The sequence below is a fragment of the Psammomys obesus genome, unplaced genomic scaffold, assembly GCF_907164565.1.
Source record: "Psammomys obesus unplaced genomic scaffold, mPsaObe1.curated_primary_1811, whole genome shotgun sequence".
Taxonomy (NCBI): domain Eukaryota; kingdom Metazoa; phylum Chordata; class Mammalia; order Rodentia; family Muridae; genus Psammomys; species Psammomys obesus.
The window spans coordinates 458,535-485,056 of NW_026590681.1; the positions used below are offsets into that span (position 1 = coordinate 458,535).

The window sequence follows — 26,522 nt, forward strand, 5'->3', positions numbered from 1 at the left end:
TGGTCCAGCTGTGGGCATGCCTACCAGCATTGTGTGAGTGGTCCAGCTGTGGGCATCCCCACCAGCACTTGGTAGGGCAGTTTGTTTGGTTCCTAAGCTTTAATCTTGTAAGAGTAATTGTAATGATGTTTTAGCATAAGTTTAGTCTGCCTTTACTTAACAAGTAGTGATGTTTTCTGTTTTCCATTTCTGTTTCTTCTGTAACTAATCAACTCTTCAAATATGTTGCCTATTGGTATTGTTTTCTTTTTTTTAAAGATTTATTTATTTATACATATGAATACTCTATTTGCATGTGTTCTGCATGAGAGAAGATGGCATCAGATCCCATTATGGATGGTTATGAGCCACCATGTAGTTGTTGGGAATTGAACTGAGGACCTCTGGAGGAACAGCCAGTGCTCTTAACCTCTGAGCCATCTCTCCAGCACAATATTGTTTTTTTCTTAATGTTAACTTTGACAGGCTGTTTTTGTTTGTTCGTTTTTAGTCTGAATGCAGCTTCTTTGCCAGAAGTGATTTGCAAATATTTTTTCTCAGTCTATAACTGACATTTCATTTTTTAAATAGTATTTTTATGAGCATTTTTTTCCGTTTTAGAGTCCAGGTTATAGGTTATATAAGTCCAGTTTCATTAGATTATACTTTTGAGATTGTACATAAAATGTTTTTGTTCAACCTAAGATAGTATTTCCCTAAATGACTGGGAAGTTTATATCTTATACTTAGGCCTGGCTTATATACTGAATAGATTTTTTGCAAGGTTGTGTGTGTTATGTGTGTGTGTATGTGTGGCTACCAATTGTTCTAGCCCTATTTGATGAAAGACACCATCCTTCCTCCCCTGAAGTGCTACATCTTCTGACCTAATGACTGGAGTTATTGTGAATTTACTTTAGTCCATTCAATTGGTTCTGGCCTGGGCTAACTCTCTGGAAAGCAATGCATTATGCCTATTTGTTCTGTTGAGCCCCATCCAGTCAATTAATTTTTTTAGATATATTTTAAGTTCTAAATTTGCACTGTTTCTTTCATTAGGGTTTCAATTAGTCTAAGAATCCATCTTTGTTTGTGAAGTCATCACATTGTAGCCACTTTAAAATGTGTGGTTCAGTTTGGTGCCTAATTATCTTCCCTTCAGAACAGGCCAGCCTTACCTTTCCTTTTGTTTTGTTTCTTTTTACCTTTACACTGCCCAAGTAACTTCCAAATATACCCTACGGTTTTGAATATGGTGTGTGGACATTGTCTTGTTTGTTGTTTGTCTTGGCAGCAATCAACCTGATGTCTCACCTTCTGAGGGGGGACGTGACAGTGTCTCAAGTGAGAGATAAAGAAGAGCACAGGGCAGCCATCTAGCTCATTGCCACACTGCTCATGTGAGTTGTACTCTGTCAGTGCAGAGAGCCTGTGATGGGGTTTCTCTCTGTCTTGACTAATGTCAGAAGTCTTCAATGACAATTTAGACATTCGAAGATTTTTCTAGATTATTAATCTTCATAGATAGCAACATAATGTAATTATATAAAAATCTTTTAAAAATATAGGCTCAAGAGCCCTACCTTATACCAGTCTTGGGAAATAGAAACCCAAAAAATGTATAGGCCACGTCTTGCTGATGCCTTCTGGGTATTTCTCATACAGCCAACCTAGCACTGCATTGGGGGCCCAAAGTTAAGATTGAAATAGGAAGCCTGTAAACTCTTCAAGGTCCTTCAAGACTATGCCCCAGGATGACTCACACCTTGTTATCAAGGTACCAGTCTGCTGACCCCCTCCAATCTCATCTAAAGCTCTAGATTACAGGGTCACAGCACAGAAGATATTCTAAAGAGGACCCAACAGTTCTAGGGCTGAGAAGCAAAACTAAGGCATACACCCAACAGGAGAATGAACGGGATCTTGGGGCGTCAGATTCCTTTCATGGAAGCAGCCACTTCTCGCAATAGTAGCAGCCACTTCTCGCAATAGTAGCAGCAGCCAGTTCTAAATCTGCTTTATGCGGCATTAGTCACAAGGAACGCCCTTTGTGTTGAAGTCTGAGGATTAGTGGTTTCCCTGGAGTCCCCTTTCCTCCTAGGGACCAGCCCTTCCCCATATACTTGACTACATTGGCTGAATGCCCTTTTTGCTTATGCATCCTGAATCATTGGTGAGTTTGGATAAGTTTGCTTTTTCTAAGGGACCTCAAAAATGACCCCTCAAGATAATTTTTAAGTCAATATAATCTTATTTTCCAAAACTTTTACTAGTATATTAATCATGCATAAGCTTCATTATGTGATCTTCATACATGCAATGTGTTTTTAACCTTTTTAAACATCCCAATTACACTCTCGTTCTACTCTAGATGCCCTTCCTCTTAATTGCCACCCTTCTACTTTCATGTCTTTTGTAGGGTGCAGTGAGTTTCACTGAGGTTGCTTACAGAGGGGAAAAGCTGTTCTGAGAGGTTAAGTACCTTATCTAGGGTACCTGGGTGGCTCTAGAAACTGATTTCAGCTCCTAGGCCATGGTGTTTTCTACCTCAGTGAGCTGAGTGCCTGGGCAAGGTAGCTCCAGGTGTTTTTACCAGCTGGGACAGAGGGTTGTTGTGTGGTGGTTGAACTGCTTGTGATGTTTTTGTGAAGGGCACTTTGATCTCAGAATGCTTCAGCTCTAGGATTTGCAGCTTTTAAAGTATTGGCCAGTAAAATGGCCCACAGCTTGCCAAGTTGTGATTTGATTCATCCTATTCTCTGGGGTACGGGAAGTGGCTAGCCTCTGGCTGTTTTCCTCCTTTCCTAAGTCCGACATGATATAAATGGGGTTTAGTAAGGGACACAGAACTGGTGTGCATTAAGAGTAGCTTAAAGAAAGTAGACTTTAGTGGTGGGGAGGAGAGAGGGAAGTGGAGGTCTGAGATGGCAGGTAGCTTGATCACTGAAGCCAGTGGACATAGATCAGCCAGTCTGAGAAGCTGAGGAGGTCTAGGAACTGAAGAGAGCTACGAAGAGGGCCAGTAATAGGGAAACAAAATCAGAACAGAACAATTGTTTCCACCTGTTCACACAGGCTGCCAAGGAAGGTAATGCAGGGTGTCCCGCCTCCTAAGAGCTCAAGTGTCTAAGCTGTGTATGCAGTTAAGTCTAGTGGCCTTTGTGCTATTATTTCCTTCATATCTGCCAGTGGAAGCTCTAGTGCATGGAAATGCTTTATAGACATATCTTTCTCAAGCATGCACTCAAGAGCTTCAAAAGCAGGAGTTTTTTTTGTTTTTGTTTGTTTTTTTAACAGGGTCATTTGCAGGCTCTGCTGATAGAAAAACAAAAATGAAGTTCCTTGGAAAAAATTTCTTAGACTGGTTCCCTGGTGCAGAAACAGGCACTCTAGGTTAACGGGAAAATCTGCCATCTTACCTGTGGTTGGCTGTACAAACAGAATGAATATTTAAAGAGAGGTGATCTTATGAATGCTCAGAGCCTCCCACAGCTGTGTGGTTCCACTCTGTGGTAGATGAGAAGATTGAGTCCTAGCAGTGACTCTGGACTTCTTGTCTTAAATTCTGTCTCAGTGGCCTTATGATCCTGGCTCATAACATGCAATTCAAGTGTACTGTAGTTTCCAACATCAGCACATAGGAAACAGACATGTTCCTGAAAGACCCTGGCCAGAGGAGGCTCTTATCTTTTCAACATGCAGCTTATCTCCTATGGGGTCAAGAAGATGCACATTGAATAAATCATAGCTAATTTTTTCTCCTGGAGCTCACTGGGGTGATTCCTTACAAAGAGGAAAGTAGAATCCTTCTTGCTGTTCCTTCCCTAGAGCTAGACTGTAAAGAAGGCATAGGCTGCCCTCCTCTCTGCAGAGCAGGCCTGGGATGGTGCTGGGCAGTCAGGACTTCCTTAGCTCCTCCTGCCTTTCATTTGCTCTCTCAGCCTCTCCTCATGTTGTTCACTATTCTAGCAATGCTCACAGCTATGGCAGAAGAGGCTGGGAGATGTGGAAACTTCCTATGATCTCCAAGTATCCAAGGAAGCCTTCCCAAGAATCTGCCTCTGAGATTAGGTAAATTGTCAGTTTTTCCCAACAGTGAGTACCCTATGTGGCCAAATGAAAATGTGAACTACATTTTAGAAGCATTTTAATTTCAACAACATATGATTAAAAATACATTTATAAATAATTTTTTCCATAGACTTGATTGAGGAGGGTTGTAAACTCTACAAAAAGACATACTGCAACAGCAAAGGATTAAAGAAATTACAAAAAATATAGCTATATCCTCCCTATGTAAAAATATATTATACATCACACAGCATTTCCTTTGTGCAAAAAGTTTGAGCAGGTGCTGTGTTAGTTAAGTCAAACATTTACTGAAAGGGAAGTAAACTTTAATAAAGTTATTTTGCATAATAATACAGGCACAGGTGAAAAAAATGAATCTCCCCCCCAGAAGTTAATGTACCTTAGTTCAACATTTTATAGCACTGAAGGCTCATTTTGGTCTTGTATGTATGTGTGTGTGTGTGTGTGTGTGTGCACATGCGTGCATGTGTAAGGATGACAAATATCTGCTATGATATTGAGTAAAACCTCACAGTATTTACAGTATTTTCAAGGTGGTGTTCTCTCAATCTGTATGTGTACATTTTCTCATTAAATAGCCCTTTAGAAAATTTAATTAAACCACTATTTGTCAATCAGTGGGCATCCTCAGTTGAGACTTCCAGTTTGCGCTGTGGGACAAAGAGAGTTCCAAAGGAGGTTTTGTTAGCACCATCGAAATCCATGTAGGATGAGCTGGCAGGCTTGGTTGGTCCACCTGGAGTACGGAAGAAGCTTTCAGCCACCAACTGGGAGCCTTTGGGTGTCACAGGTACAGGCTGATTGGAGAGAATGAAGGAAATAAGGTGTCAGGTCCATGGGGAGCCATGTTCCCCAGCAGACTCAAGGCTGGGCTGGATTATACCTGGCATGCTGGGAGACTAGTATATCCTGCTATCAGCAAGGTGAGCCTCAGTGAAGTTCGTTGAACTCTCAATTATTATTGCTAAGAGACAAAACCTCATGACAACCCAGTAATATGGATTCTTTGGGTAGTCTTCTTAGGTCTGGAAGGAAGACTTCCAGACTTGCTTTCAGTCATTCACCCTGTCATACTTCCCTCTCCAAAGAAGGCAAACATGAGCCTCCTATGATACAGATAATGAAATTAAATAGCAATCTCAGCACTTGGGGGGCAGAAGCAGTAAGATAAAAAATTCAAGGTCATCTTCAAGTTTTAGGCCTAACTTTATCGCATGCAAATATTCTTACCTGTTGTGCTCCTGTCCCAGCAACTGATTGTCCATTTAGTTGGCTCTGACCCAGGAATAGTGAATCATGGTTGGTTGGCCTCCCTTGCCGAGAGCTCAAGTTATCTGGTATGACACTAGCTGATTCTACATGTGGGGACACAGGGACTGTACCAGCTCCAGGCCCCGTGCTGGCAGACATCTGCACACTGGGAGAGATGAGTCCCAAATGTTGCAGTGTAAAGTTTACAATGGCTGAGCTCGGGTTCTGGGTGGGAACAGGGTGGCTTGAGTTGAGAGCTGGGCTGTTCCCAACAGGTACAGCTGCCACAGACGTTGGGGAGACCATAAGTTTCAAAGGTGTCACATGAAATGAGGGAAAATTCACAGCTGTTAGTTCAGATGATGCCACTGGGATAACACCTGGAAAAGAAAGGGGGCGGTGGGGGATGTCTTAAAAGCAGGCATCTGTTGAGGAGTGAACTTGTATGATTGAACTGCAGGCCAGCTCATGTCTGAATGGTGTTTTGGCGTACACTCACCTGCAATTGGAGAGCCATAGATCCTGTGGTTCGGGGAAAGTGTGCCTGAGTTTTCTGTGTTAGACAACACAGATTCTGCCCCCAGGGATGAGCACTGGGTAAGAGGGATTAGGTATCCTGATGGGAACAGGGTCTAGAAAATAAGGAGAAAGCATTTATTTCACACATATACAGGTACTCCATTTAGTAAAGCAGTGGCTGAGCTACAGCCCAAGATCATGTCCAACTTTTTTTTTTTTTCCTTGCAAAGGCTTCATTGGAATGTAGTCACACCCTTTGTATAGAGACTGTCTGTACCTCAACAGGGACAAAGTTGAGTAGGTGCAACAGAGAACCTATGTCCTAGGGACATAGCCGGCCTTCCAGGCTTCCCGACTCCTGATTTAGAGCTTAGGAATTGCACAAGCAGACTGTTTCCTTATACTTTCTGTTCTGAGGTAAGCCAGCAGGTTCCTCATGTGAAAGACAAATTACATCAGAGGCCAAACTGACAGGCCGAAAAGAAGTACCAGTTGGTACACACCAGAGACCTAGGTGCCAACAGGCACAAGCTTCCACTGTGGCTGTGTTGATGTAGCTCCCACCCAGTTAGATCACTGCGCTTTCCCAAACACAAAGGGTGTGTGGGTAGCTGTGTCGGCCCCGACGTCTGCATTCCCCCACCGTCTGCATTCCCCCACCGTGTTCTGGGACTGGGGCCTCTAAAAGCAGTTCTTAGAAGCAGGGGCCTCCTTTTATCCTCCTTCAGATGGCTCTTCTCTCTGATGTCAAAACAACAGACCACACTTTGATCCCTAGCTCTTGATCGGTCTTTTCCTCGGGAACCAGTGAACTCAGAATCTGCAGAGCCGAAAGTTTTAAACTGTTTCTCAGGTTCTCGGCACTCTTCAAAGTTATTGGGAGTTGGTGCCTTGAAAGCTGCAGGGGTAGAGAACTCTTAAGGGCTGGGTGTGGGGGTTTTACACGGGCCTGCCAACGTCACTGATAGTCATCTCTCTGATGGGACAAGTTACTGTGATTACTGGCTTGACTTATTCAATTGTTCTTCAGTAAAGCTTGCATTACCCCTGAAATTATTAAACCTCAATTTTATCAAATTATATTTACTACAATTTTTTAACCTCTAGTAATTATTTTGAAGTTAGCAAAATAAATATTGTTTTCCCTCTTGAATGTCATCTCTTTTTGCCTTCTGTTCCCCTATTTTCTGATCATTTACCCCATTTTGTTTTCTCTGCCCTTGTGACCTACTACCAGCTATGGTTGCATCCATTTGCACACTGCCTTCTCTCCAGACCTACAGGTCTCGGTTTCAGAACATGTTCATTGAATGAGTTTAGCACATGAATAATTTTCTTTTTCCATTTAGTCCAAACTAAAGAAGAGTCTAAATGAACTCAACAGAGATGGGGACCAAGGGACATGGGAAATCTAAAACCTTTAATCTGGGGTAACCAGAGAACACCAGGAAACCATTGCAAAATCACACACTGGCGCAGAGAGATTATGGCCTTCCAGAATACTGAGTCAAGCCAGAGCCTTGAGATTTCCTCCCAGCGTGTACGTTAAGTGCAAAGGAATGCCACTCAAGATAGTTGATGATTTGAATGGTTCTATGAGCCCATTCTCAGGGAAGGTTCCGAAGACTCAAGCTGCCTTAACAAGCCCAGTGGCCGATAATGCCGTTCTGCTAATACAGTGTCCTAGAGGGATCACAAAGCCCTTTATGTATCTCCTCATGTAATAAATTAATTTAACCTCATAAAAACTGGGGTGAGCACACAGAAGCAACTGCCATCAAAGGTGGGTGCTGGATTAGACCTGGTCTGGGGCAACTTTTTCTAACTTAATAGATGGCAGGGCAGGGTGGGGGGTTGTCTAGAGGGATAAATTCATGACAGATAAAGAAAGATGAAGATGTGCACAAGTAAAATAGTTAACAGCACGGGCAAAGGAAGAGATTAAGTTTTGCTTCCGTGTTTAGTTCTATCTGTTAGTGATACTGCCTTTCATGTGCCATTGTCCTGGGACTCAAGTGAAAGCTTTGTTGTGAGACCCTCAAGTCTGTGGCACCAGATGTGTGTGTGGGTGTTCAATAAATACTCATTCCTTCTTGATCTCATCTTACCTAAGAAGAAGAAAATCACCTAGAGGGCCAACTGTTGACAAGATCAGCCTGACTTTCCCAATTACACACACACAAAAGGACTGTGGTAAGTCTGAGGTAGAAAGGAAAAAGGAGGGGTGTGGTGGGCAAATTCTCTTCTAGCCGACAGATGCCAGGTACATGACATCAAGCAAACGCTGAGGAGTGACTCAGAAGGCATGAGTGACCGAGGCCTGTGTAGCCCTCCAGTTGGGGTGACAACTGCTTATAAACTATTTATGACTCTCATGACAGCTGTTTGTGTTCCAGTATGGGACGTAGAAATGGACTTAGGGGACAGCCACCTGTCTTGTGAACGCTTTAAAAAGCGAGCAAGTCAGTTTCTCCTCTGAAGGTTTAAAAATGTCCCTGCCGTCATCCCTTATGAGGATTAGCTGAGACCTCATTTGGATATGGGATGTTAAGGGACAAGTCTTTGTCTTCTGAGAGACTTCTCTTTGCTCTGGTGAACTTCACAAGCCACCCAATGCTCATGGAGTCACCCTCGGGATTGTTGACATGAGGAGCAAGTAAGCCACGAGGCCTGGCTTGAGCTTCTGAGACCTCAAAGCCTGCCCTCGGTGACACACTTCCTCCAACAAGTCCACACCTAACTTTAAAGCACCATCTGAGGCTGCACTCACCGCAGGGACATTCTCAAGCGCTTTCAGGTCCTCTTTAGGTTTCTTTACGGGACCACTGTCCTCAGAGGTGCTTGTCCTCTTTGTGCCTCGTTCTCCAGTTGTCTCCTTGCTTTGATTCTTACAACCCTGTTTTTCTGGTGCTGGTTGCACGTTTCCTGGTCTGCAGGAGGCACTGGGCTTTGTGGCATCTGTGGTGGTGGTCTCAGTGGGGGCATCTGTGGGGTCTTTGGATCCAGTAGCATTAGAGGAGTGGGTGGGGCAGACTGTTGGGCTCAGGCCATGAGGTGGCGTCAGCATTTGGGCTTGGGCAGGTTGCAAGTAGATGGCATAGGATGGGCCCGAAGGGGCCTGAGGTAGGACCACAGGCACTGCAGATGACAAAGGGCTAGGGATCAGGGGGACCACCCCCAGGGGCTGGATGAGGGACGGTGCAAGGAGCTCCAGTTCAGTGTTCACTGCAGGGTCCAGAGGGGCCAGCGGTTTGTAGTGCCCGGATCTTGCAAGCTTTACTTTTACTTTCTTCCTGGGTTCACTAAAAAAGAAGATTTATGGAACATCATGGAACTACATTGCTGGTAAGCATTCTGTCTATGTGTGTGTGAGCATGAATGTATGCAGAGGCCAGAGGCTGACATAAGATATCTTCCTCTGTGATTTTCACCTTTTCAGAGCACCTGGAGTTCATCAATTTAGCTGGCCTGGCCAATGAGCTCCAGGGATCCTTCAGTGGCCATAACTCCACAACGGGATTAAAGATGGGTGCTGCTATCAATTTAGCAGAAGTGGCCAGTCAGTGAGTTCCGGGAGCCTCCAGTGGTCACACCTTCACTTTAGGATTAAAGATGGGTGCTTCCATACCTGGCCTTTTATGTTGGTATTAGGGATCCAAACTGGGGTCCTCAAGTTTGAGCAGCAGACACCCTAACAAACCATCTCCCAATCACTGCATGGCACCACTCTGTGCCCTCAGGTTAAAGCCACACTTTTTTCTTGACTGAGGACAGATAGTGTAAAGACTATCTCTCCAGTTTCCAAAGATGCCTACCCATGCATAAAGCAATCAGTTCTAAAGCACACTGAGACGGCAATTCATCCTGTTTCCGGCTGCACTGCCAGCCTACCTTGACTGTTCTTCCAACTGCATCTTGCAAATAGCAGCGAGCTGAGCCATTTTGTTTGGGAAGGGTGGAGAATTTTGAGAACTCTCAGCTGGTAAAATAGAAAGAAGGGGGAGGATACTAAAGTCAAAACTAAAGATTAAGTCACAACTAAAGATTAAGTCGTCAGATGGAAGAAAACTCAGGTGTCAAAGGGACAGAAAGCATGCATCTACTACCAACCTACACAGTGATTATACAGTAAACCCCACAAACAGCTTTTTATCCTTAATTCATATATAAGCTAGACTTGAGGGATCACACAGGCTAAAAGAAAGCAGATCAAAAGTAATCCTGAGCAGAGCCCTGACTTTGCAGGTGAATATACCTTTGCTGTTCTTGACAGGGCTGCTGGGAGCAGAGCTGATCTTTCTCCGATCGCTTTCTATGCTCTTTACCAATTTGATAAGGGATGGGTGACGTGTAAAGCTGGGTTTTCCCCGTGTAGAAAAGAGGTTTTTTGCACAGTTCTCTTTTGCAGACTGCTCCACCTCTAAGAAGGAGGAGGCAAGAGGCATGACGGGGCTGGAGCCTGAAATGGAAAAGGTCAGTGTGTTAAAGCCCAGCTGACCCTGCTTCCTTCTAACAGAGGAAATAAAAATGCAGCTCTAAAACCATGTCAGAGGCAAAGGGTGACAGCATGCAGTCCCCACTGTGTGTACCTGCTCTAAGTGCTCTCTATCTGGAACCCCTCTCAAACCTTTCAGTGACTTTAGAGATAGCAATTTGTGCTGCATCTGACACTACAATGCACGCTTGGCCCTCCACACCCGAGGAAGATATGTTCCAGAATCCCTCGTACATGCCAAAAGCTGCAGAAACACAAGCCCCTTACATACAGTGGTGTAGAAGTTAAGCACACCTTCCTGTCTATGCAAAAATCATCCCTTGGTTACTTGAAATATCTAATATAATGCCCATGGTTTACAAATAGTTGTCACATGATATTGTTTAGGAAACAGTGCCCAAACAATATCTGTACATGTTTGGTACAGACTAAAAAATATTTCCATTCCATAGTTGAATCCTTCAATATGAAACCAGTAGATACGCAAAGTGGGCTGCATCTCACAACCAGAGGAATGTCTCTCTGGGTGATGTACAAAACTGTGTTCATTTTCTCGTCAGGAGAATGTCAGAGCTGGTGGATGGTGGTGACCCTCACACCTGCCCCACTTGTGAAATCCCCCTTAAGAAGTGCATTCCTTGATAGACCTGAGAGCATAGCCACAGAAGACATGGCCAAGGATATACCCTCATGAAAATATCGTGGGCCTGGGTTAGCAGCTGCCATTATGGCTCCAGAGCCTTTGCTCTAAATTCCTCCAACAAAGAGCCTCTCCCAGAGTGTGTTCAAAGTCACAGAAGCCTCCTTTCTACACGAGCATTCATCCTGAACGGCTTTTCCTATCGTCTACGTGTGGTCTTCCCTTGTGTGGGGCTAAGTAGGAAGGAGGGGAGAGAATCCTCCAAGACTAAAAAAAGAAACAACAAATGGGAAAAAAAAAATCATACATACCACTGTTATTTGGGCTTATTTCTGGTCCTGTCCATTTAAAAGCTGGTTTTCGACCTCTTTCTTCTGTAACATGGACTTTCTTGATAAGATCCAGGCTACTCAGAACATTAGCAATATCATACAACCTCCTAATTTTTGCTGGGGAGAAAAAAGGCAAGCACAGCATTAAATAAAATGATGAAAGATCATAGGATTTTTGCCTCCTAAGAAAGTCAGGTACATTCAAGAGCTATTCTGCCAGCATTGGGCAGAAACTTCTGACTCCTTTTAAGTTAACACTGCTGCTTGAATTGAAAAAAAAAAAAAAAAAAAAGTTTTAAATATTTCAGGAGTGACCACTTGTCCTGAGTTTTGAAACAGCAAAGGTACAGGTTTCAGGTGGAAATGACTCAATGAGATGATCCTTTTTATAAAATTAAATGTTCCTATTAGGTCTCTTCTAATGAATCAGAATAGGACATCAGAATAGGAAGAAACAGAGCAGCATTGGAAATGTGGGCCTTTTCTACCTGTGATGGTTTATACTGATATTTAAATAGTATCATAAACTTGCAAACTTTTATACCACATATATACTGTCCTTGAAAAATATGCAAAGCATAGATCCATTCATTCCACACATCTCACTTATCTTGAAAAATGTTGCCTTTGCCATTAGCAAGTGTGCCTTTACAGTCAATGTTCACGGTTACAGAGTTACAAATCGAGTCTCCTATCTCACAGCCCTGCCAGAAGGTTCTGTATTCTGCAAGAAATCGGCAAGTGACACATCTGCAGTTCCTGGAATAGCTTCCATGGCTGTGACTAACCAACCAATGGCAGTGTCAAGCTGAAAGGCACTCGGTGACTCAGAAAAGCAGGTGACCCATTGGCAGTATCAGGATGTGTTTTCCCAAAGTGCACTTTTCCCAAGCACCGCCACTACTGTACTCCCTCAGTCTCTACTTAGCTCTGTCTGGTAGATGCACTGTCTGGACTCACTTCTACAGACTGGTACAGCTTCACAGAACATGGCACCTCAGGGCAAGGGCCCAGAAAATCTACAAATGCTGCCCTCTCAGGGCAGCTCTGCCTTACTGATTCCCCCAGTAGCTCACTTCTGCATTCCCCCAGTGGGTGCAAGAGTGTTGCAGGTTGCTCTTGTCTGCTTTGCTCTTCCCTCCACACCTTTTCCTGTGGCAGTCCCTGCAATGTCCAGGATAACCATGAAAACAGAGCTGGTTAGGAACCAGCTACATTCACAGCAGCTATCTGATTAAAACTCTCTCAGAGTGGCAAGCCATCTGTGCTGCAGGGCCATCGGTGGGCAATTTAGTGGGAATTACTTACACCCTCACGCATCAGCAATAGCGGAGAGATGAGATGTAGGAAATGGCTCGACTTTACGGCTGACTGTTCATGTTACATGCCTTGCTGAAGTCCACTGGTTAGCAGCAACACCACTGTGTGGGGTGGGTAAACACAGGCGTGCACCCAGAAATCTGCTCAGGGCCCAGTCAGAGGCTAAGGTGAAGCTCTGTTGTTCATGAATGGTTCCCAAACTTCCTGGGCAGTCGTGACACTTACTTTTAAACTTGCTTTTATCCAGATCTTCCACATGGTCCTCCCCAATTAAAATCTTGGCAGCGATTTCTAGGCTTACGATCTGAGGCGTCGACACCAAGAACAGCATCACAAACTTCTGGCTCATCACTCGTAAGGACTTGTCTTTGCGGCTGTTTACAGAAGCTTCGGAAAAGGACGGGGATTAGAGAATTAACATTCAAGAAAAGAAAGTAGGAAGCCTTAAAAATAGCACTGCTGGACTGTGCGGCTGACAGCTGCAGTGGCCAGTGGCGGCTGGGCATGGTGGTGTATGCCTAAATCCCCAGCCGTGCGGGGGCGGAGGACCACTAAGACCGCCTCTTCTTTTGCAGCCTGAGAGAAGCACCAAGGATATCACCTCCTACCTGCCCGGAATTCCACTCCAGGGAGTTCTACGAAACACATGTCTGAATGCCCATTCTGGCCAGGGTTGGACTTGATCACGTGGTCCTCTATGCCACAACTCTTAATGAAGTCAAACTCTTGTTCATATTCTTTCCTTTTGATCATCATGATCTGCTCGGCATACTTGTTCTCTTCCCCGACGCTCTTCAGAGTCCCAAGGGTTCTGGTGAGGTTGTGTCGGCCATGCCATGTGTACCTGTTCTTGGCAAGGCGGCTCACCATATGCAGGCTCTCTAGTACGTTCACAATGTCATAAATCCGTCGACGTTCAACATCTGCGAAGAATGCATGATGTGTTAGCAGGACCAGACTCTCATTCTTTACCTGCTGGTCAGCAGGTGCCTCTGAATAGTACAGTAATGTAACATGCGCAGCAAACACTGTGGAGGCAAGAGACATGGCTCTCTCGCAGAAATTAGCTCATTTAAAGTACAGTCACCATCCGAGAGACATAAATTTGGGACAACTAAATTCTAACCTGTGTGGTGGCTCTGTCACCTGCACTTTACTGATGAGGACACAGAAACTCAGAGGTGCCTCAGTGTAGCTACGAAGTGGCAAGACTAACCCTCTAATGGTCTCACTGCCACATTTCCAAACCCTTTATTGCCCCTAGTCCCCACCCCTGCCTGCCATAATCGTCTTACAGGCACAGAGTGCTGAGATCTGGGGCTGGAGAGATGGTTCAGTGGTTAATCATGCACTTGCTGCTCTACCAGAGGACCAGAGTTCAGTTCCCATCAACCATATTGGGAGGCTTACAACCATCTGCAACTCCAGCTACAAGGGACTCAACATTCTTTTTTGGTCTCTAAGACCAAACACAAACACACACACACTCCTTTTTAAAAGTGTTAAGATTTCATAAAAATATAAAAGTCATGATGCCATTCCTTAAAAGCCTACATTAAAAAGCAGAAAGGTACATCTCTTTGGGGTCTAATTTGCCCCATGTTCAGCCTACCACCAGTGATGGCAATTCTGTGGCTCTTGTAAAAGTCAGAGAGGACTTCAGTGGGATTCTCCTTATTTCAGAAATGTACCTTCACTGTTGATTCAATTTCAACACTGGACAGACTCCATGCTTTCTAGAAATGTGCTTAATAGAGCACCCCCTAGTGGCCTCTTGCTGTTCCTGGTGACTGCCAAGTGAGAAAGGGCTCTAGCCACCACTCCAGCCACAGTTCCATACCCCAAGAGCCCTTCTCCCTGATGGTCTCACCACGGACCCCTCCCCTTCTCTTTGAAGGCCTGGGGATTGGATAGCTTCCCAGCAAGGCCTAATCTGAGCCTTTGGTTTATGGCCAGAAAGTGGCACTCCCACACACCTGGCCTGTTTTCTTTTCTAGATACCCCACCCTCCTTTTCTGTAGCATGCATTACCTGACACACATGGTCAGTGTCTACCACATCCTTTGACTGGTAACCATTGTTCCACTGAAGTGGGTTCCACTAAGGGAATTTTGTACATTTTGTTCAAGGACCTATACAAGCTCCTATTTCGGAGTTAAACAGCATACACACGCCGCCTAGCCAGACGGAGTGTATGTGAAGAGGAGACGGAGCCAACCAGCAAAGTCTCAAATCATGAACTAATGCTCCTGCTTCTATATGGAGTGATAGCTACACATCAAAACACTATCTTGCACACACTTCAAGTTTTAGACTAACATATTGTCAGGCTGGGGAGATGGCTCCTCTGGGAAAGTGCTAGCCTGAGTTTGATCCCCAGCACCCAATTAAAAAGCCAACCTCCCTTAATTGGAAAGTCCCAGGTCCTAGTGAGAACACTGTTCCCAGAAACCAAGGTGGGTGTTTCCTGAGGAAAGACACCTAAAGTTGATCTCTGGCCCTAGGTAAGCAGGAACACACATATACACCCATACTAACACATGCACACAAAAACATATTTTAATGACTTCAAAGATACCCTGAATCTGCCAGAAATACTTTTTAGCCCTAGAATCAGGTCTTCACAGTGGGAAAGAAGGGGAGAAACCCATAACTTTAATCAAAGACAAAATAACTGCAAAGCTATCCCACCCACAGTCTCAAATGGCCAAGAGGCAGAGTCACCATTCCTCTATGCAACTATGGATACATTGTCTCCTCAGGGACATGGTCAAGGACAAGACAGAGTCCTGGCTATTTGTGAAACAAGTCATAAAAGACTATTTCCTTCCTGCACAGCTTCAGAGACAACCTGAACCCAGAAACACTCTCCACCACCATTTGTTTGCTTTTAAGATTTGAGTTATTCTTGAATTAACAGGACCTCTGAGCCTTCTAATTCCCACATGGTCTTATTTGAATCTGTGACAACGCGGTTATGTGAGCTCAGATCTAAAAGAGTTAAGTTCAAAGAGTCGCTCTAATTATTAACCATCCTGGCAACTGGCATACATACTGAGCTCTTCGGCCACCTCGTCCAGGCAGATGTCATTATTCACAGCAGGGTTGGGGTACTTAGGGTACCGCGCTAAGAATTTGTGGCATAACAACCCCAAGCTTTTCTCTTTTCTACTTGGCTGGGACTTCTCAAATTCGTCTCCAGATAAGTGTTCCTGCAAAGGAAAAGGTAAATAGTGTCTCATTCTGAAATAAAGTTTGACAGATTTATTGGGGACATCTGTGCTAGATGGCTAACTCCTCTCAGCCCCACACATACACAGCTAGGACAGCTGCAAAGTTGGGGAGGGACTCAGAATGGTCTTAAAGAAAGCCTGGGATGAAGATCACTCTTAGGGTCCAGCATTCCCAGTGTTGGGCTCCAAGGGTACAAACTCTTTCCAGGCTCAGCAGGTCAACAGCTGCCTTTCAGCGGCTCCTGATTACTTGCCCATTTTCACCTCCCTCTCCCCACAAGCCCCAGCTGCCACTCAATCTCCTGGAAACCTACATGCAAACAGTCTCTAGCTTCAGGTAATCTGCTTCGGTTCTCAGATAGCCCCCTTTTTTGATCTCGACTTCGGATCTCTGGGCTCACTGCACTGAAAAGCATTTTCAGGTTGGCTGTGGGTGTCCATGGCTCTCCTTGGGAGACTTCCTTGGGCTTAGTTGGCGTGGTTAAAGGGCCCAAGTCAGGCTGGATCTCAGCCAACACCACGTTGGCCTTCGAGGACTCTTGCAGTGGGCTTCTCATCAGTCCTCTTTTATGTGGTTCAGAAAAGAGGTTTTCCTGGTTTAGAAGGAATTAACAGTTGAGTTCACTGTGAAATAGAATCTATCAGAAAGCTTTTTGATTTTAAAATTGACTCAAGTAGGTTGAATTAATATTAATTTATATGAATCATATAATATAAAATATAAATATTAAGACAATAAAACATTAAATAAACATTCCAGTGAGTGTTTGACAGTAATTTCCTTTTTTTATTTGCAACAAAAACTCACTATACATTCAAAACAACCTGGAACTTACTATATAGCAATAAACTGACCTTGACTTTATAATCCTCCTGCCTCAGCCTTATGAGTGCTGAGATTACAGGCATGTACCTCTATACCTTGCCACTACTGTCCGTTCTAATAATTAAACTTCCTGCTTTTAACTTGGCAGGAACCATGACTCTAAATAAAATTAAAAAATAACTTTAACTACAGACTTTGTTTTTGGATTCTATTTTGAAATAGGAGAGTTGTAAAGATAGCTCAGAGCTCACTCTTTCCTTGCTAGAACCGAATGCTTTTAGATTCCTAGAAGCAGCCTCTACTAATGACACTTCAAGGAAAGGTGTCCAGGACCTGAACCACGCTGCACACAGCAGAGCTGTACGCATGGGTGCCCAATGACCCCCCACTGACCAGGAACAGGCCAGAGCACCAAGGTGAGGGTACCCTCATGGTCAGGGCCTCATACCTACCAGCAGGACATCTGACCATTAAAAAAAAAAAAATCTGCTTTCAACATGGACTCTTGAGGCAGATGCAGAAAATGGGGCCAAGGGTAGTAACCTCAGCCATTTAAGGCCTCAGAGCTAGTTCCTGCTATGGAGACACACTAGTAACTTAACTGCTGTTCACAAGGGCAGTGGAGACTGGGCCCCCTTTCACTTTTGGACACCAGTGATTTCACCATTATTAGAGAATGTACTTGGAAGGCAACAACTCCTGAGAACAGAGCTATCTCCTCTCCTCAGTAACTTTAGGAACACGGGTTAACAATCCTCTATGACGTGACTGTAACTAAGGGCTCACCAAGGGCTCTCCGGTGTGTATATCTGCTGAATCTGCTATTCAGCAGAAGACAGGGGGAGGGAGGCCACACAGGGCTGGCCCTGAATTTTCTCAGTTCAGTAAAGTACCTCATGAGGTACTGACCCAAGGGTGGGGTTTCAGTGAAAACTGCCAGCGACTGTATTTAACTTCTAAAAGCTTCCGGGAGACTTCTCATACACAGCATTCCGAGGCCCCATGGTTTAAAAGGCTGACAATTTAGAATTGTCATCTTATAAAGAAAGCCAATATCAAAATTATGTCCTTTCTGAATCCCAATGGTTCATGTAAAGATTGTGATACAACATATAAATGTTATTTTTTTAAGTATTAGAAAACACCTTCCCCCACATATATGAAATTTACACTAAACTTTTGAAACAGAAAGATTACTTTAACCCTGGGCAGCCCTATTCCTCTTCAAAAATTAAAATTTCCTTCTGGATTTCTGTAAAAGTCAACCAAAAGAATACAGTATTCATGACTATCAAACGAAAAACTTAAGGTGTTAACTCAGGATAATACGGCATTTGATACTGCAACACTGTAGACCAAACTTTAAAAATACCTTTTGGTTCTCCATTTTGTCAATTCCTCATACATTTAGTGTGTCTTTAAAAACGAAAAATCTTAAGTTCCTCCCCAAATTCCAGCAGTTCAAGTAGTCCAATCGATCGATCCTATTAAAGTTTTTTAATATCCTTAAAGGGGGAAAAAAAAAAAAAAGGAAAGAGAGAAATAAGATCTGCTGAAAATGCATTAATCGACACAAGAGCTCCCGGAACAAAGAAACGAAAAATGACAAACCAGTTTATATTTGCCCCCTCGAAGAGAGACAGAGCCTCTGGGCAGACCGCGCCAACAGACAGCAGTAAATTCCTCCATCAAACCCATCTCCTGTCACGAGACTTCAAGCAAACCCAATCTGCAGTGACAGTCCTCTCGCACGTTCTGAGACGCTGTAGCAAGCACCCACCTGTGCACTGATCCGGGCTGCGGACGGAGCGCACGAGCCCGGGTCTCGACTGAGCACACACCAAGCCTGCATCGGGTGAGATGCTCAAGTTTCTCGCCTGACACACACGTGCACAGGCTCAGAAGGAAGGGCTTGGGAAGCAGCCTGAGAGCAACCCTCCAATTCAGCCTCTGCGCTATAAGCGCACGACGGAGCATTTACAGAGCGCTTTGGGATTTGGACCCCCTCTTTTAGGCTTCTCTAAATACGCGGTGTATTTGTGGGGGTGATCTCTAGGTGCCGAGTTCACCGCGACGCTCAGCGCACGACAGGCAGCGCTCCGGGACAGGTACGGTCCCCTGAAATTGCCCGCTTCCCGCCGGGCGCACGAACTGGCTCCTCCTCCCCGCCAACTGCGCCGCCCCCGGGGGCCGCCAGACAGCATCTCACGGTTTCCAGGGCGACGGCTCCCAGCCAATCAGAAAGCCCCCTGCAGGCCTGCAATTGGCTAGGGGTTCCCGGGGTGGGGCCGGACCTTCCGCCTTCGATTTAAAAATTTGGCGCGGAAAGCGGGATCGCAGCTGGCACCGCCCCCGAGTGCGCGGGGCTGGAGCGCGGGCGAGCCCCTCCCCCGCCTTCTGCGCGGGAGCTCGGCTCCTCCCCACGGGGCCCCGGCGGGGCGGGAGGCGGGAAACGGCCGCCTAGACCCCGGCCTGCCCCGGATCTCGCAGCCCCACCGCACTAGTCAGCTCCCCGCTCACCTGTCAATCCTCCTCCGGGGCTGGCGGTCCTGGGCCGCCTGAGCGCCTAGCTGCGCGTCTCAGGGAGCCCGCGCGTCTCGGGGAGACTAGCTCAGCACCGCCGCGCAGAGGTGGGTGCCGGGGGGCGGCGCCGGGGCTGGGGCTGGGGGGGCGGCGGGTGGGTCGCGGGAGCGTGGCCGTCCCGGAGCAGTCCAGCCCCCGATTTGAAATTAACCCGCTCCCGGCGCGAGCCGCTCCCGCGGGCGCGGAGCCTCCCCTCCCCCACGCCCTCTCTCCCGGCCCGGGGCCCCGCGCGCCAATCCGCGCCTCCTCGCCGCCTCCGCGACGAATCAGGCTGTAGGCACCGCCCTGCGACCCCGCCTCCAGCTAGACTTGGGGAAAAGTCCTCAAAAACTACCCCCCCCCATTCTCCCTCTTTTTGCAAACACCGTTTATCCTAGACCGAAGCTGGGGGATGAAATTTGGCTTGTCCAGGAGTGGCTGGCTGGGATGCCAGGGCTCCCTGCCATGCCCAGCCGAGGGCCACGTCAACCGGTGCCCAGTCCCAGCTCTGCTCACCTGCCCTCTGGACCCCAGCGGCACCCTGCACTCTGCCACCTTCTGCATTGACTGTGCTCATCTTCTGCCCCAAGGCTTCCAGAAACGTACGAAAAGGAAGGAGCTTCGGTGTCCGAAGCCGATGGACGCGGGGCGTTGGCGGATCTCTGGACACGCAGGTGTGGGAAGAGGCGGAGAAACTCGGAAAACCTGCCAAGCCTGTCCCCAGCGTCCCGAGTCTTCCTTTCCCTTCCTTCTCTTTGCTTTTCCTCAATTTTTTCCTCTTTTTCCCTTTATAAGCCCCGGGCATCGGCCTGGAATGTCATACAAATCTAAGGGACCTCAGAGTTAGGAGACCGTCTCACCCAAACCTCTCATTTTGATAAAGTGGAAATCAAAGCCCGGCACCCCAGCACTGCCTTTATGTGCCCTAGGTGTGTTTGTTTGTTTGTTTTTTCTTTTTGCCCCCCACTCTTGCCTTACAACGTTTCCCCTTTTTGATCACCTCTGAGCTCCCTTGTTGCCTAACCCACTTCCATCTAAGGTTGTGGTTTGGGCTCTTCCCACTTTTAATTTTGTGTCTTCAGCCTCCAAACGGCACCCCCCCTCCGGTGGGGCACACTGTCTAAGTTCCATCATTGAGCTTGGCCATTTGTGAACCATCTACTGGTGGCTCCAACCAGATACTGTGTTTTCCTAGGGGCACTTGGAGTGGGGGATACTGAAATACGGCCTCTGGATCTCTGTGCGAAGGGAATGCACACTGGGCGGTGGTCTAGGTGGTGAGCCGAGGTTTTTCTTCCTGAGGAAGGTATACACAGAGTGGCCTTCAAAATGCACTTATGTCTTCGGGCCTATATTCAATTCTAATAGCCTTCAGAAGCGTGGGTGTTTGGTGTCACTCAAGTACCCTAAAAGAGCAGGATTGAACCTGAGTGTTCAGATGCTGTGCAGAAGAGACTGGGTGCAGCCTCAGGATGTAAAATAAAACCCCATCATGGAACAGAAAAGGATGCTCACAGGACAGATGAGTCTTACTGAGCCCATGTTTTCCTTTTCAGAGCAGAAACGAATTTTAAATATATCCCCAAGAAGTAGTCTGTGGCTTTCTGCCTAAGTCTCTGTCTGCCAGGTTACCTCTCAAACCTCTTCTCTGTCAGTGCTTAAAGCTCCAAAGGATTAAGTGATGTCCAGCTTATATTTAGAGCCAGAATTAGAATTCAGACCCACCCCACCCCGTTGTCACTTCATATATCCTAGTGCACTGCCCCAGAAGTCAGATCACAACCATTTCAAGCTCTCCGTCAACACTGGGAGTCGGGGGGGGTTAGTGAGATAATGGAATTTTTGTTTAATGGTGGCTGTCGTGTCAGTTACAATGAAACTGATGGAACAGGATGAAATATGGTGCTTCGAAGGTCTTGATGACCCTGTCAGTCATGAGACGTTGATAAGGAAGCAAGAATCTGGGGGTTTAGCTCATGGCACATGTGTCCAGCACCATACGTACAAGTATAGTGTGTCAATCTGAAGCTAATGTGACCATAAATGACAGATAACTCCAGAAAACCTTCATGCTTGCTGTGCAAACCTGAAGGAAAGGTCAGAGGATACGCCTGAAGTAATTTTTCTTACTTTCCCTTCAAATATGTTTTTAAAGTTATTGATTATATAACCCAAGAAGATTCTCATGCTTCTCTGTCTGGTCATCTGTGTGGCATAATAAATAGCCCATATCTCACTGAGCTGGGCCAGTTTTTCCGCTCTGCTATCATCCTTCTTGGTTGCACAACTCAGCGGTTGTGTAACATATCCAATAATAAATGAGGTATTATGAAAAAAGATATCAAAGGTAGGGGGATGTGGTGTCATCTGAGGGAACCTTTGGGATTTCTGAATCACCTTCCTTCCCATCACCATGGGAAGGGGCAGGCAAGCCTTTCTCCCATGACCAGGATAGGATGAGGGGCTAGTAAATGTTTTTCTACTGGTGGGTCCCGAGACCGTGTTCCCTCTCACAGCTCCTGCCTCCCAAGTTCTTCTGTGACTGGCCTTATGTACTTGCCAGCTCAGCATAGAGTTTGGGTTTTAGGCTTTGCCATATCTGTTGGTATATCCACCCCAAACCTGCTATTGGGAACATTAAATTACACAAACCACAGCTGTTCACCAGACCTCAGCCCTCTCCCCTGTCCCTTGAACAAGGTGGTTTGCGAGTAAATGGTGTCAGACCCAAATGGGAATTATTTCAAGAGAATGAACAGGAGCTGGCTCTGCCCCGGCCTTGCCAGCTGTGTAGCAGAGCTTGGTCAGAGCTTATCCTAGTTAAGGTTAACATTCTGCCTGTTTGCTGTAGGCAGCTCCTCCAGAGGTCTGGGCACATATCTGCAGCTAGGGACTCAGTTGCATTGCAGCCACTGCTGCTGTTTATTGAGCAACTAATTACTGCCCCCACATTTTAAAAAATGCCTTGAGGAAACAACATAAAACACTAAAGGCCCCTTTACAGAACTGGGATTCTGTCTAAAACTTAAAGAACTGAGGTCACGTCCTCTTGTGCTTATCAGTAGGTTGGAAGGACAGAGTTTTCCCAGTTCTGGGACACTGCAGAAGTATGTGTACAGGTTCTGTGGAGTAGGGGTGGGGACAGCCACACACAAAAATGTCCCAATCAGACCAGAATCCCTGTAACCTCCCTGATGAGCCATAGCTGCTTTTGCTTAAAGCACTGTGGGAGGAACATCTGTGCGGATCCCCTCCAGCCAGATGCCTCACATCCTGTTGAGTGAGAATCCCTAACTCTACAGTTGCCCTTCTACTATTGACTCCTCCCTCTGATCCCACTGTGTGCTCCCAGGGAGCAGAAAAAAGGACTTTGCCCTCACGTGGTCTCTCTAGTGTCTAGCCAGGAGCTGTGCCTAAGAAAGTGACTTGGTTCTACTTTATCCCACCAAGTAGGGACGGAACCATTTCTCCCCATCTTATTACCTGCAATGTCAAGTCTAATTGTGAACACACACCTAATGTTCTATAATGTGAGAAAAGTGACTCTTATAATGACCTGATTCAAAATGGTAGAGAGCACATCTGTGCATGCATGCAAACACTTGAGCCAGACACTTCTCATTCACTCACTAAAATTACCTATCTGAATGTCTGTCTCTTGTTCTGAAGTTGGGATGTGGTCAGCATCAGCTTCAGGATGAACTGGCTTCCCTGGCGTCCCAACACTAAAGCCAGCTCCACTTACTCATGGCCTTCTCTTTCTCTCTTCCAGGCGTGTGAACCTGTTTTATGCAAATCGACTGTGGCTTCTGAGTCATTGCAAGCGGCTCTGCTCCTACCCCTCCTGAATTGGTTGCGGACATTGATATAAATGGGGCTGTCAAACCTGAGCATGTTCTCTCTGGCCTTGGAGCTGGCTGCTGCAGAGGTAGAGCCGGCTCTGACGATCATGGCCCTTCCCAAATGAGGTCATGGACAGTCACCAAGAGCTTTAACAGCCCATTCCTGAGCCCTGAGCAGGTCTCTTGCTCACTCCCCAGCCCTTCTGAATACCTCTTTCCATATGACTTTGAAGATCTAATTTGACCATCATAGAGTTTTACTCCTCACTGTATCACTTTGTCATATAGTAAACAGAACAGGGTTTACCCTTCCTCTGTAGACAGAATACTCAAGGTCATTCTCTCCATCCTAGCTAAAAGTGTTCAGGGAAAGCTCAAAGCATGTGTCAGCGTGGAAACTGGTCGGAGATTTACTCATCCATTTATGATGGTCTGATGGCCACAGTTAGGGATGAACTGCATCTGGGTTTCCCATGTGCTTTTGGACTAGGCCACACTTCATTATAAATTCACTTTTTGGAATAAACTGCCACCATTTTAACGTCAGTTGTAGTTTTTACAGCAATATTGCTGGGCTAGGATAGATCAGGGGCAGAGTGCTTACCTTAGGCATCAGGCTGTATTTGGGCTCAATCACCAGCACCAAAATAATGATAATTTTATTGATAGAGGAAGATGTTTGCCTGGTTCAACTCCCAACAATCCCAGCTCTGGGGGATCAGATGCTTCTGGCTTCCATGGGCACTAGCATGGACATAGCCCCAACCATACACATACAGAGGATTAAAAACAAAGTATAGGATTTGGAGTAAAACAGACCTTGCCTTTAAAGCCCCAAGTTGTTATTGCAACTCTGTATTACTCAAACGCTTTCTCAGCAACCTCCACACACACATACACTAAGAGGGGAATTAAAATATACCCCTGGAGGGGCTTCATGAAGAACAGATGAGTTGATGCATGAAAAACAGTGTACTGTTTAGCATATGCTAAGTACTCAAAGGAAGCTTTTATATTGCCTTATGTAATCTAATCCAAAACAATCTGTACACATGCATATCTGGATTTGTTTTTTTTTTATTTTGTGTATGCTGTAATCACTGAAGTGAGATTTGGTGAAGTCAGATAGATGGAGTCCATGGACCTTTGGCCAGGAAATGGGTCCTTTTGCTCAGTTGCCTCTGCATCTTCTGCTCATTCCCCGAGTAGTCAGTGACTACTTAGCAGGGCTTAGAATGTAAAGCTCCCCCCACCACGCCCCCATTCTCACCCTTGCTTCAGTACCTATTAGGTCTATGACCTCAGTAAAGCCCCTGATAACTGAGCCTCAGTGTCGTCCTCTGTGAAAGCCGCTTCATCTGCAGTGTGGGAATCAAGCCGACATGTGGGGAAAATGGCTCTTTGGAAGTCTTAGTTGCTATTTGATGATAAGGAAATAATCTTTGCAATCTGATCAAGTCCCTTCCTAGCTCATTAGTTCCACAGAAGGGGCTCTAGCGGTTCCTGTGATCTTAGACTACTCTGAGCTGTGGTTTTCTGCCTGTGACATGAGGGGGACTGATGACTTAAATCCCTGGACCTTGTTCAGTTCAGGACTGGTGTCAGGCTCCTTTGGGCAACCAGAACCCACCAGGCTTTGAAGCCTAACAACCGGGACCCATCTCTGCTTTACAGATGGACACCTTTCTAGCCTGTAGAGGACTGTCTCAGAGTGTTCATGATGTTTTTGTTTATTTTTGAGATTATAATTTGATTTCCTCCCTCTAAGCCCTCTCATAAACCCCTCCCTACTCTCCTTCAAATTCATGGTCTCTTTTTTTATCAATTGTTATTACATGCATATTTGTGTTTATGTATACATATATAGTTCCATAACCTGTTGAGTCCAACTAATGTTACTTGTATGTACATTTCAGGGCTGACTTTTTGCCAGACAAGCAGTTGGTGTGTTCTTCCCTAAGGAGGGCCCCCTCTCCTCTCCTGTCTTTTCTCAGCTGCTTGTACTTCTTTGTATAGGATTGAGGCCTCCTGGGCTTTTCCTTATGCAGTTCGGCATGTCCATTGGTGTCATGACTTTTTTTTTTTTTTTTTTTTTGACTAGCAGCTGTTTGGCTCAAGTGGGTAATTGCCTGCAATGAGACATCAGCTGGGGGCAGAAATCTCCATCAACAAAGGAAAGAGAAAGAGAAAGAAAGGAAGGAAGGATTGGTTCAAGATTCTTGCCTATAGTCTATAATTTCCAAATTCAGTTGTCCTGTGAGGTAGGTCGCTTGTGTGGAATTCCTGCTGATTAAACCATAGTGCTCTAAGAGCTGTGAGTGAGCACTGGTCCCCTTGGGTGGGCTCTGCTGCTCTCAGGGAGTGGCAGCAGCCCTCGTTCAGGCTGTTCTGGCCCCAGGGTTGGGTGTGCAGCTGTGTCAACAGGGCCTTTGAAGTCTACATACACCGGATGACTGGTCAGCAGGCCGTAGGACCATCACTACAAACTCAGTTACAAGAAATCATAGGCCTGTGGGAGGAACTGTGCCGGAGTAGTTGGGAAAGAGAAACGACAGTCAGAGAGAACACAGGAGAAACCTACCCAGACTCGCAGATTCATTCCACAGGGGTTGCTGCCAGCTTCCCAAGCTCTGCCTGCAGGTCCGCACAGTGATCTGGCTTGTTTCATTCTGACCCAAAGAAGCGCTACCATAAGGCGTGAGCAGGGGACAGTGCTAAGGGGTGGCAGGATCTAGGAAGAGGTTCTGAGTCATCAAAACATGGATAGGAGTGGGGAGGGGGATTTTAGCAGTTACCCTTTTTGGTATTGTAGATTTTAAGACTTTCTCTTAAAGCCTTCCTAAGCAGTCTTTTATGTGACTGGCCTCACCACAGGCCTGTCATGTCATTGCCAACTGCCTCAGTCGTTTGTATTCATTTGTCCCAGAGAAGGTGGTGGTTCAATCCTTTTTCAAAGAGAACAGGAGTGCTGGGAGTGGAGTGAGGTTAGAACCTGGGGAGGGAGCAGCTAGCCTCCTCCTCTACGAAGAAAAGAGGGCTAAGTTCAAAACCACGCAGTCATCCCCCCCCCTTCTTTTTAGACAGGGTCTTGCCAGCCCCCACCTCCAGGGAGTGGCTACAGAGTTTCTTTATAGGCCCAGTGGTTTACTTCTCTATAGCTCAGACTGTCCTCAAACTCACAGCAATCCTCCTTCCTCACTCCTGAATCCTGGAATCATAGGTATGTACCACCAGGCTTGCGCTATCTTTTCCTTGCTCTGTATGGCCATCTGGTTACTGAGTCACATCCGTTTGTCCCAGTGTCCTTGTATCCTGTTTTCATTTCACTCTTCTCCCTCCATAGCACACTTTTGGAACAGTGCAGCAGCCTGCTCCCTTTGTCACCAGGCTCTCCATCCTGTCTGCCCACCGTGGCCAGGTCCATCTTCCCA

General features: G+C 46.0%; 1 protein-coding gene and 1 long non-coding RNA gene across 2 annotated transcripts; one reads left to right on the top strand and one right to left on the bottom strand.

The window, feature by feature from the left end:
* Window positions 1-4,184: 4,184 nt before the first annotated feature.
* Window positions 4,185-18,541, bottom strand: E2f8 (E2F transcription factor 8). Its single transcript, XM_055608347.1, has 13 exons — window positions 18,468-18,541; window positions 18,060-18,192; window positions 16,176-16,454; window positions 15,684-15,840; window positions 13,237-13,551; window positions 12,854-13,015; window positions 11,288-11,425; window positions 10,097-10,300; window positions 9,733-9,820; window positions 8,612-9,143; window positions 5,822-5,954; window positions 5,302-5,702; window positions 4,185-4,868 (listed from the first exon to the last, which is right to left on the bottom strand). The coding sequence occupies exons 2-13, from the start codon at window positions 18,072-18,074 to the stop codon at window positions 4,686-4,688; spliced, it is 2,607 nt and encodes an 868-aa protein (XP_055464322.1). The 5' UTR covers window positions 18,075-18,192; window positions 18,468-18,541; the 3' UTR covers window positions 4,185-4,685.
* Window positions 18,542-19,142: 601 nt separating this feature from the next.
* On the top strand, window positions 19,143-23,994 carry LOC129677732 (uncharacterized). Its single transcript, XR_008720251.1, has 3 exons — window positions 19,143-19,317; window positions 19,840-19,923; window positions 23,022-23,994. It is a non-coding gene; the product is annotated as an uncharacterized LOC129677732 (long non-coding RNA).
* Window positions 23,995-26,522: the final 2,528 nt, after the last annotated feature.